At 35.2% G+C, this 12,670-nt stretch overlaps 1 protein-coding gene across 1 annotated transcript; it reads left to right on the top strand.

Moving 5' to 3' along the window:
• The first annotated feature begins 8,459 nt into the window (after positions 1-8,459).
• On the top strand, positions 8,460-12,150 carry rpl38 (ribosomal protein L38). Its single transcript, XM_023340377.1, has 5 exons — positions 8,460-8,501; positions 8,697-8,723; positions 9,252-9,312; positions 10,229-10,351; positions 12,078-12,150. Exons 2-5 carry the CDS (start codon positions 8,721-8,723, stop codon positions 12,101-12,103), a joined length of 213 nt encoding a protein of 70 aa, XP_023196145.1. The 5' UTR covers positions 8,460-8,501; positions 8,697-8,720; the 3' UTR covers positions 12,104-12,150.
• Positions 12,151-12,670: the final 520 nt, after the last annotated feature.

Raw genomic sequence — 12,670 nt, 5'->3', positions numbered from 1 at the left:
GGAAGTTATTGTTTTGGGGGAGTTTTTTTTAATTTTTTTTATTTCAGAGTGGCCACCTTTTATTTTTTCTTTCTCCATTTTTCAGCCATACAATTCAACCTATCACTGAGTGATGGCAACATGCTAGCCAACTACAGGTAAAGAAGAGTGGGTCAGGTCAATGATTCATAAAGACCTGGTTCTTTTAAGTACAAACTTTTCTCCTTATCCCTTTGAAACTGACAAACAAGGGGAGAAAAGCCCTTTATCACACAATAAAAATGTTTTCTTTTAACTATTTGACTGAATCAATAACAATGGTGTTAAAATGCAGCATTAAACCTGTGTAAACACTTGCAATGATGACACTAATCCACTAAACAGATCTTACTGAAATTAATTCAACTGTTCCCACTTTGTGGAAATGATCCAAATGTTTCTGAATCCCCACAATAAGATTAAAGTTATGAGTTAACAATAGTTTCAATGTGGTAACATTTACGTTTAGATTAAAGTTATGTACTATAATTAGATATACCAGCTATAATCCCCTTATCCATTTAATTATTCAGGCTTACTTGAAGCTTATTTAACATTTGACAGTTATTAAATCAAATAAACTTTTGATCTTGATTAGCTCCTGATTGTGAACTTCTGTTCAGAATGGAAGGTTTACAGTATATCTACTTAAAATGGATGAGTTAGAGAACAATTTTATTTTTAAAAACGTACTTTTTTGGCTATTGATATCTTTGGTGTCCAATCAGTTCATCTGAAATATCTGAGAGATAAAGGACAACTTTTTAATGACAAATTATGTCTTGTTTTTCTCTTTTAGACTGCAGTTTTGATTTAAGAGTAGCTAGTGACGAATTTGTAACGAAGCTGTGCGTGACTGAAGAATCAGACAGAAACCAACAAAAAACAACATCTCTGCAAGTTTTTTTTTGTCAAATAAGCATTTTCATCTCTCCCTAAAGACAGAACCTAAACCATAATAAATATTAAAAATAATGTATTTGTAGGTTGAGAAGCACAGTTGAGTATATGGGCTACACCCATGAAAAACTTGCCAAATACTTTCTACCAAAGCCAGACATTTTATTCGCTACTCACTCATATTTGGAGATGGTGATGGACGAGTGACCAAAATGTACTAAATTTGTATTAATCCAACAAACAGGGGCCTCTTCAACAAGCATTTGCCACACATCTGCCAATGTGGTTGTTGGTTCAGTCTGGCAGGAACAGCATTCTCCAGCTGATCAAACAATTGCTTAGGCTATGTTCACACTGCAGCCTAAAGTGACCCAATTCTGTTTTATGCCTTAATACTACCTTTACCTGATCTTTTTATGACAGTCTGAACAACACAAATCAGATTTTCTTTTTATGCGACCCAGGTCACTTGGATATCCGATATCTGATCTTTTCAAATGTGACCTGAATTTGATCGACTCTGTCGCTTTTATCTGACCTGAATGTTATTGATACATTCAGGTATCAATGCTTTCTTATACGGGCAAGCGGGAAGAAAAACAACAACCATGGCAGGCTATGATGAGAATTAAGCTGATAAACTGCTGGCTGCGGTCTGCCAGCAACTTCAAAATTGTAAGATATGCTCCACCATTAGCTTCCACATTTATGGCAGTTGGCAAAACACTGAGCACCCTCTCTGTCTGTGTGCCGTTATTGTGCCCTAAACATCTAAAGCTAAAACTGAAGAGCATAGATTACCAACACAGAATTGGTGACTGCTTGACACTTTTTTCTTATCTTATAGTTTTTTTCCTCATCATTTACTTGGGTGTTTTTTTCCCCAAAACAAAAAATTGTTTCTCCAAGCTAATACGTTACTTAATTTCTATCTAAGGCAGGTGAAACACTGACATCCAAAGAAATGCTGAACAATTGTTTTAGGGTGCAAATGTAAGATCAGTCTCCAATTAGGTGCAATTATGGTCTTAATGACTCTACCTGTGGGTTGAATTTGTATGAAGAGATGAGACATGCACATGGCGCTGAGCAAACAGAGGCCAGGAAATAAAAGCTGGCGTATCAGGACCTGCTGCTCAGCAAGGCTTACATTGTGTGTGCTGAGTAGTTCAGGCAAGAGCAATAAGGTCGAGGGGATGAGAGACAGCAGACATGCTGACATTGCCACTGCTTGCTGCCAGTTCTATGTGTGTGTGTGTGTGTGTGTGTGTGTGTGTGTGTGTGTGTGTGTGTGTGTGCGTGTGTGCGTGTGTGTGTGTGTTAACATTTCCTTGTAAGGCCCCTTTTTCTAACAAACACTACTTTGTGATGACACACTGCTTCTTCTCCAAACCCCATGCTTAGACATAAATGCAGTTTTTAAAATGAATAGAAGTCAACACAATGTCTTCAGTATAACTATACATAACATAACTATACTATAACATGATAAACTAGAATGATTTACTGTAGAGAGACAGACTTAAATAAGAATTGAACTCCCTAATGGAAGAGTTACTCTAAGTAAGAGATGGACCAGATTGTTATTAATGCACCAAAATGAATTGCAGAATTAGTACCATTTTTTCTACTGCAATAAATGCTGCCTTTATTATAAATATAGTTGGATATTTTGAAAGGCAATGTTTAAATGAAGTCTAACTTATTTAGCATATTATATATTTTTTTATCTTGGTTTTTCTTTATTTTTGTCATATTTTATTAACAAAAACTAAACTTTTTTACAAAATAAAAAACTTTAAGAAACTTAAAAACAAAAGAATATAGGGGTATAAAAGCAAGCTTCCTTTTTGGGGGTATTTTATTACTTCTTTTTTGTTTTCTTCTCATATTTCGTCCTTTTAAAAGAGTAGATTTATAAAATATTACTTCTGTAGTGATAGGGTTATTTGGTTTAAGAAACACAAAATTCAATTCTAAATTTTTGGTATTCATTTGTGTCTCAAAATGAGGGTTTTTCATTAATCACATTATTAAGACGCACTAAAAAAATGTATCCATGAAGTTATCGTTCCTGCACTCCAAAAAGTCTTTCTTTCTTCCTTAACTTTTTGTCTTTTATGAAATCCTCTGTTGCTGCTCTGAAGCCTTCAGTGGATCTTCATTCTACGGCACAGAGATTAACTGTCACAAAGTCAGAATATGGGATGGATGGTCCTGTCCAGAAGCCTTTAGGCTGAGATTGGTGGGAAAGGTGAAAGAAACACCTGGGAGCAACAAGTAGAACAAATGACAGAATGGTCAGAATAGATCAGGTGTCATAGTGTCTGGAGCTTACTGAGTATCCACCCTGCAGTAAATAGCATTCAGAACAATCTTGGTTTGGGGAATCAGGTAGTCACCTTTATTTGGGTGGAGACTATTTAGAGCAGGGACTGATTCAAGCAGTTTAATTTAAATTATGTTCCATTATTTTCATTTTCACTTTTCATTATTTTTACATAAAATTGTCTTCATTTTGCATGAGACATATTTATGTGTGTGTTGCTGCACTAAATGTACATATATGCATGGTGGCTGCTGAACATATCCCTTTCTCAAGCATAAGCAGCTTGAAAGTGCTTTGTAAAAGAGACAAAAGTGAAGTGTTAAAGAGAACAAACATAAGCTCTGCTCAGAATAAGTTAGCTTGACTCTCCCGTAACAGTTTCTCTTCATCTTTCCGAACTGAAATCCTCCTAATGCGCTCCATTAAAGTCAACTAGATAAATAGAAAGATAGACATTTATTGTCATTGTATGCCAAGGAAATACAATGACTTTTTTGTTAGCAGTCGAGTGTCAGACAACAAAAGCTCAATGCAAAATTGCTCAAAGTGTAATAATTACTATTCACAGTTACGCCACAAATCTCTGCCACAGATGTCGAATGTTTTAAAGGCAACATTTGCATGTGTAGAAAGCTCTTCTTTCTCCTCAATTTTTCTCCCTTCAGTGTCCTTGTTTTCTGATTGAGCAGGTCTGACCAGTGGGGGAGTTGTGACAAAAAACACCTCTGATTTCTCAGACAAGCCGTTTGCAGCTCTGCACAAGTCTTTGAATGTGATAAACGAGAACCTCACAGTAAATTTCCTCAACAGTTTACTTGGCCACACTGACAAATCCAAGTACATTCGCAATTGATATTCAGTCAGTGTAAACTTGCAGTCGTTCTAATAATCTCTTCTCATCCACACATGTACTTGAGGTTTGCCTCTGATAAGGCAGCTGAAAAAGGAATCAATATTTGACTGATCAAGCTGTTCAATAACCAGGGAGAGATAAGGGTAAGCGACCCAGAAGAGAGGATTTTGAAGTACCCTCCTTTTGCTTTTCTAATGAAACTTAGACATAGCTTCAATTACGCTCACATTAATTTTATTGCTCATTATCACAGTAAGAGGTTTTCTGCAATAACAACTTTTCTATATGCCTTAAATGAAAAAAAAACCCAACTCATATTCTCTATTTCCGTTAATTCATGTTAAATGTGGATTTAAAAAAAAAACCTCTTGATGGTGAAAGCACATTTAATAAAGATGGAAAGGTAAGACATTTTAAATGATCTTTGATCAATTCTCACCCATATAATAGATAAAACGATGATTAATAATTGGGCCACCTCCTGAACTAATCACCAGATCTCAGATAGGGCTGTGGTTGTTATCACCTTTGCAGGCCTAAAGGCAGAAATGATGTGTATCATTACCTACAACTTCTGTGGGGAAGCTACTGAAATTCCATCAACTTCACTTCATGCGTCCACTAAAACTCAAAAAGGATCCCCAAGTTAACATGATTTTTGTTCCCTGTATGCCTTTTTAATAAGCCCGAGCACAGCTACAGAGTGCTATCATCCTTCAGCCCGAGGCAGTGCATTTTTATTCCAATTACTTCTTTCACACGAAAAAGGGAATCATGGTTTTAGAGAACTATTTTAACACCAGGTGTGTTCCCATAAAAAGAGGACCTCAAATGAGATTTTGGTGCTGTATGAATTTACCAACACTCTGAAGCTGCATAAATGAATCAACGCTGCCTGGGGCAGCGCTCATTGAATCCAGCTCTCTTCAGAGGTGAGTGTAATGTGAAATTACACATGTTAGCAGGCAACAGAAAGTTTACTTTAGTAGGGACTTTAAATTAAAATAGAAGAAATGTGCATTCCTTTGTGAATTTTTAGTTGAAGTAACTTTGACAGAGTCTGGTGCTAAATTTTATGATGGTTAATTATATTTATGACAAAATGCAAAATCCAAGGCATTCCTGTGAGCATCCAAAAAAGAGATCAGCTCTGCGAACACCCTGCTTTCCCAACGGATAATGGATACCGATAGATCTGATTCCTTTGCACACAGCGTCTCCCAACGTTGCAAGTGAGAATGAGTCGCCAAATTGGCGGCATTTTGCTGCCCTCTACTGTAGGAAAATAAGAACAGCAACAAAACGAACATTTCAGGTCAGGCTGGGCTTCAACAACGGTGCATAATGCAAGTCCCAATAGGAGGAAATAAAGGAAGCATACAGATGTTCATAAATAAATAGTGTAAGTGATACTTTTAATCATATTCTGTAAAAAAATTTATCTGATCGCAATAGATACTTTATGATTGAAAATATATTGTACACTGAAGATCATTCATCTATCCAGATGGAGCCAAACTCCAGCAGTCAACGAACGAGAGGCGGGGTACACCCAGGACAGGTCGCCAGACCGTCACAGATATTTAGCACTATTTATACAATTAAAACTATTAACAATGTGAAATGTATGTATTCATAGTGAAATAGTTGGGAATGCAGGACAGCTGCATTGAGGACAAGCCTCTGTATATGGGGCACTTGCTCTACCTCTATAGCAGCGCCCCTATTTACCTTTAATTCTTACAGAAAAGAGCTTATGATGTAGCATTGATCCACATCAAAGGCATTCCTTCCCTTTACAGTTCTCAAACCTTTTTCTGTTAATCCTCTCACGTAATATAATTCCTAAAATTTTGATCCATCTGTCCATCTAATTCAATCTCCAGATTCATTTAACTGACAAGTTATGAGACTGAAATGAAAAAAGCTCTGTATACTAATATGTTGTAAGGTAGTTGAGATTCACTGCACAAAGTGAATGTGAAAGACTTCCTCATCTTCCACCTTGATTGACATGAAACTTGTGAAATTTTTCAATCTTGAGCAAAACATGTCCAGGAGGACGAGCACAGAGAGGTTTGGTGTGTGAGCATTGACAGACAGGCACTAAGTATCCGTTAATTAGAACACCTGGGATGAGTCTAACTGGGCCTAAATGATATCAGATATGTTTCTCAAGTTCCATGTACTTTCACTTTTAAACATCATAAAAAACTAACTGAAAAAAAAACAGAACAGGGAAAAACAGCAATGGGTCTCTTTATTATATTGCTATTTTCTGAGCCACAAAAATCCTCTAAAATAAAATCTATGTGCACAAAATTACAAAGCCAAACATCCCCGTAAACACGACACAATATAATAAATTTAGCTCCATTGAGCTTACCAGACAATATCGCAGAACTGGCTCATTAACTACACTATACTGCTAGAGAAGTGCACTTTATCCTTTCAGTTTTTGGAGATAATAAATGAGAGTACCCTTAGAGTGAAAATGTATATACCCAAAGGCATTTTACTGCAGCAGCATTTAGATTTATCTGTTTGGACCGGAAGGTGTAATTGAACTCATAAGTCAACAAGACTGTGATAATGTGATCGGTATAGGAGGTATATGTTGGATTTTCTTTTTCTCTCTTTCCGAAAACAGATTTGCTGTTCATCTTTATCTTAAAAAATACAATTCAGATTATAAATCACAGAAAAAACTTTCATGTACACATTCAGTCATTTTTTTAATCTTGATGATGCCTTCACTGCAAACGTTATTGCTATTGTGGTTCTCTTGCTACTGCAATATTAGTCTGGAAAGACTATTTTAACACCTATTAAAAGAAAGTACATCCTATGTCAGTTTTTTTGGATTTTAAGTATGCAAAACATATAACAAATTATTGGATATTTATCAAGTTCCAAACTATTTCAAATTGAACTGCAGCAACTTCCATTTTTATTAAAGAGAGAGGAAATGCTGTGTGTGGACAAAACTATGTACATCCTTGCTGCTTCTATAGAAACTAGAAGGGGAAATATCAACCAATGCATTGGCATTTTTAACAAAATACTACTGTTTGAAGATATTTGAGTGTCAAAGGTGAGACTATATGTTTGTCAACTGAAGGTTGGCCCAGACTGCCTCATCATCAACATCTTCTAAATGAGAAATTGCTCCTAATGTTTTGATAAAACAAACAGTTGAATCATGAGATGTACTTAAAGTTTTACAAGTGGCTTTTTTTTTACTAGTTAAATAATGACAGCATGAAATGTGTTCTTTAAATTTGTTCTTGATGTTAAATCTAAGCCCTGAACTCTGCTGTAATTTTTCCCCACCACTTTATCCCTGACTTGCCTGCTGTTTTTTGACTTTATGATGCTCTTTGTTCTTTAATGAATTTCTGAAGCTGCTTTTTTGTTGAGATAAAATTACACATAAGTGCATAGATGGACTCTATTTACCAGCATGACTTACTTCTAAAGACATTGTGTGCTGGATTTTTTCACAGTATGAAGGCAAGTTAAATCAAATAGATGTCTCACTTTTCAGATGTTTTTCGGATATTATATATTAGAAAAGAAGAACCACATTCGTTACACCTCACAATTCTGCGTTAGTTTATGTTTATCTATCACAAAAATGGCAATAAAAACATCAATTATTTAATTTATGTTTGAGATTGATAAAGCATATGTCAATTTTAATGTAACCTAAATACTTTTGCTAGGCTCTGTCCTATATTTCTGTTCAGAGAATTGAAAAGCAATGGATGAAATGAAGAATAAAGAACCACAACCGTTTTTATAATGACCTTATGAAATACATTCTTTACATATACAGGAATCTGCATAAATTTCCAGATGACTGCTGTATGAGGAGTGCCTTGCTAAAAAATCAACAAATGGAATTGCAGTTTAATAATTGAATATATCAGCTCTTCAGGGTTCTATTTCAAAACAATCTTACCCAATTTCAGTCATCAGTGTAACCAGATAAAGTGCTTTAGTTCTTCTATAGTAACAATCTGTCACAAAAGGGAAATTTATGTTAACTAATCTCTAATTTCAGTTTTAAGCTTATTGATCGAAAGGGTGTGTAAGCTCTATGTTGGTCTTTTTCAGGCTTCTGGACCAAGAAAACACAAATTGTCCCTTGAATTGTTTGAGTAAATAAATAAATAAATAAATAAAGTGTTCAACATAAATGCTGTAGTTTGTTGTGCCGTGGTAGTCACTGTGGGTATAAATAAAACACTTTGCGTTTTATTTTTTAACAGAAACGATTCATCGTAATTGTTAGTTCGCTATTCAATATTTTTGGTGTCTGGCGCTTGCCGTAGGGAAATATAAAACATTGTTGAACCGGAAGTCCCGCCCCTTTTCGTCCCCTTGCTGGCTGATTGAGTAAGTTTTACGTTCACACACGGACAAATTTACCGAATAAATCTTCATCCATCCTCTTTTTCAAGCATATCCTCCAATTTCTAACTTACGGATTTGAACTATATAACCTTTTATTGTTATCGTGGTGTACACATTTTATTTTTAAGGCTATATTTCTCTGTAATCTGATTGTTGGATTTATCTTTCCTTCCACAGCCTTCAGTCCGCTCACACGGCATCATGGTGAGGACATTTATTCTATTTAAACGCATAAATAGCATTGCTCATAAGGTTGTTAGCTATATTTTTACCACCTGTGGGTTCTTTGAATGCTTAAATTTTGCTTTGGTGAGAAAATTACTTGGGCTTATACGACATTAGCATTGGAACTTAGCATTAGCAAGACTTAGCTCTTGGATCCACCAATGGGCCGTGCAGCGTTTCAGTGACGTTTTAGCCCATTTAAGCGCTTCGTATTAATGTTAATTATAATATTTATTTAGCAGCTAAAACTTAGAGGTTTGGCCAAAGCTTTCAAGATCAGTTGAAAGTGCTATTTGAACGCAGCAAGAAGTCCAAACATCACAGTCTGAAGTGTCAGTGATGCATTTCACAAACTTGCAAGAATAAAGGATGGACCAAGTGCTGGGTTTTGGATTTAAACAGAAACTTCAGTTCCACCGGTCCACTTACAAATGAACTCAGATCAGTTCTTGTCTGTGCTTCCAGTTGTTTTGTTGTTGCTAATTTATTTGTACCATTTGTTTGTAGCCTCGCAAGATCGAAGAAATCAAAGATTTCTTGCTGACAGCCAGGAGGAAGGATGCCAAGTGTAAGTTGACACTGCCAGCAACATGCAGTGTATCGAGCTTATTGTTATGTTTTTGTATGACAAAACTTTGCAATAGTTCTATGTCCTAATTTTAGGATTGCAAGACTGCAAGCTAAATGTATCATTATTTCAAGGCAAGATGTTCCCTATTGCTGCTGCTTTTATTTGTAAAAAATATAATTTATCACTAATGCGGCCTCTTTGTTGAATCAAGAGACTGGCTACACAGAACCAACCCAAAAAAGCTAGCAAGTGAATGAAGTTGATTATTTTTGATGAGGTCAGCTGCCTTGTCATTCTGTCATTAAAAATTCCTCTTTTTCTAAAGTAGGTTTCTGCAGCGTCGTGAAAACAGCTTTTGTCTTATTGAAGAAAGGCTTTTTTTTTCTTCACACAATTCATTACCAGTTTGTTCATCGTTAGTGTGCATTTAAAGAGGTTTCACTTGAAATCAGGGGTTTTGATAGTTCTGTAGAAGCCTCATGTTGCCTTTTGATATGGTTGTCAGTATCTGAATGTTTGAATATGGCTCAAATGTAAAAGTGCTGAGTGAAAGTTGTGATTAGCAACTTGGCTGCACAAGTTTGCATTCTCTTGCTGATTCGTATATAATACTGTTCTTGTGATGCTGAAAAATGAAGTTTATTTCAGCTTTATATAACTGACTCATGAAGGTTTTGGGCCAAAACTGACATTTGGATCTGTGGTTTTTCCATTTTATAGTTTATCAAATAACAATTTCCAGGTATCTATTTCTAAAACATTCCAAGTGTTTCACCTTTTGCTGAGTGCCAGTAGTATGTAATGAAACTGGTAAAGGATTAAGAATTGAAACCTTGAATATCAAATTCTCAAAACCTTTTTGCAACTTTAACTGTAAGATTAATTTAAAAATATTTCCATTTGTGCCGCTTAGCCGTAAAGATCAAGAAGAACAAGGACAACGTGAAGTTCAAGGTGCGCTGCAGCAGATACCTGTACACACTGGTCATCACAGATAAAGAGAAGGCAGAGAAGCTCAAACAGTCCCTGCCCCCAGGTCAGTAGTAATGAAGGTATTTGGCAGCAAGTCCTCGTCTTTTCACAAATAAATCCCAGTTAGAATAAAAAATGAACTCTGACAGTGTTGCACATTTATTTGTCAGAGATATGTGGAGAGCTTTGGAGAACGTAACTGACTTCTTTAAAGAGGATGTGTTCAGTCAAATGTTTTTCCCCACCAGCTTGTTGAGAAACAATTCTAGAAATAAACATATCTGCTTTCTTACAAATTCTCTTAATACCCAACTAAGTAATGAGTTTCAGAACACAAACAAAAATTCAATGTATAATGGAAAAACTCATTATGTTCACTGGGCAGGAAAATAACCCAAAGTAAATGTAGCACACTTTGTACCTGATTAAATCAAGTTAATGTGTTGTGGGCAGGTTTTTTCACTAAAAATGCTTTATCTTGTGTTATTGGGTCTGTGTTGTAAAACTAGTGACAAATTCAATTGGGGTAACTGGTGCAGTTGACATGTTACAGTAGAATCTCGTGAAACCCTGTCATTTGAGTCAACTAAGAGTCGAACCAAAACAACCAACGTTTTCAGAATAAAAGCAAATATGAATAACCTCTGGGACTAACATCATTAATTATTTTAAGGAACACCATTTTTGTAGTAAAAATAGTATTTTTCTTTTTAAGTATTTATTGCCGTCCTTTTGACATTTACGTTCCAAAAATGACAAAACTTTGACATTGATTCTAGTATTGGATTTTAAACAGAGCCATACATCAAGAGTCAGTCATTGCTGCGGTAGCTATGCATGCAATGTTTTCAATTACAAAGGAATGCCTGGATTAAATATTTAGTGAGCTGTAATGTTTTTGTCATCCACTAGTACAAAAACATGATTTATGTAAGAAGGCTGGAAGATTCTATAAAGTTTGATGAATTTGAAAGTATTTACTGGGTTTAAGAGTGCAAAATATGTGGATTAAAAATAAATCTATGAAAATGCATGTTTCTTGCAGTTTCTTACTGCGCTTACAACAGATAAAATTTAAACTAATTAATGTTTATTTTCATTAAAAAACAATTCCAATCATCATATTGAAAGGATTTGATGTCTACAATTCAATTAAAATTATACCCAAGGTCTTGCCTTTAGTCACTGAATGCTAAATACGATCTGAACACATTTAGCACAGATATAGGTAATCCACACATTTTTCCAATCTAGGCTTTTATAGTGTTGTAAGAGTTGAAGAGATTGTGGTTTCTTTCTCGCTATCAAAAGTTAGTTTTCTTAGTGGTTATTGGCAAAAATAGGTGAAGACACCATACAGTATTATCCAGAATGTTCAGATAAATCTAGAAACTTAAGACACTGAAAATACTTACAATTTCTCAAAGAGAAGATCATTTTGAGATTTGAAATTACTGAATTTTGATATACCACTGAAAAATCTCACCAAAAGATCTAGCACCACTAAAGCTTGTGCAAAAACAATTTGGTCACACTATAGTGACTTTGTGTGAAGATGGAAAGTACATGAAAGATTTCTCCCTAATATGTGTAAACCAATATGTTGGCTTAATCAGGTTTTAAAAGGATTATATGTTTTAGTGTTTATTTGAAATCCCAGTTAAGTATTCATCAGAAGCCCTAGCAGAACCTTATTTTATTCGGATAAACAAAATCATTTTCTGCTGCAGAAATTAGCTTCCCTCTTGACATGATCTAAATATTTCCTAACCTTTTTTTTTCTTTTACAGGTCTGGCTGTCAAGGAGCTGAAGTAAATCCATGATGTACAGATAATTGTAATAAAAATGGAAAAAAAAAGTTACTTTGTGTGTGTGTTTTTTTACCTTTTTAGCATACTTTATGTTAAATATCTCCAGTCACGGTCATGTTAACAAGATTAACCCTCTATGGCATGACTTTTTATTTTTGTGGGGAAGAAATATTTTCCTGCATTCTTTGGGAGCTTGGTGGTCCCTAATTACATGTCAATCATAAAATCGGACTCTGACACCTCCTGGAACCAGATTTGGGTTTGTTGCCTCAGGGTAACATTGGTCTAGAACACCAAGATTGTCTACACTGATTATGAGAAATGAAATACAAATCAAACAAAAACTATATTCATAAAAGAACTATTTTTTGGACAAAAATATGTCAAAAATCATGCCCCCCAAAAAATAAAATAAAGGAGCAATGTGAGGTACAGCTATGTGGTTTGTTGCCTGAGGGCAACGCCATGCCATAGAGGGTTAAGGTGTTGAGTTAATGTTTTCAAAATTTTCCTATTGGTGTTTTTGTTAGACTTGTACAGTAAATATTTGCATTTAAAAGTTGATATTCCT

This window comes from Xiphophorus maculatus, chromosome 10 (genome assembly GCF_002775205.1).
Source record: "Xiphophorus maculatus strain JP 163 A chromosome 10, X_maculatus-5.0-male, whole genome shotgun sequence".
NCBI lineage: Eukaryota > Metazoa > Chordata > Actinopteri > Cyprinodontiformes > Poeciliidae > Xiphophorus > Xiphophorus maculatus.
The sequence above is the reverse complement of the archived record's forward strand: the minus strand, read 5'-3'. Positions and strand labels throughout refer to the sequence as shown.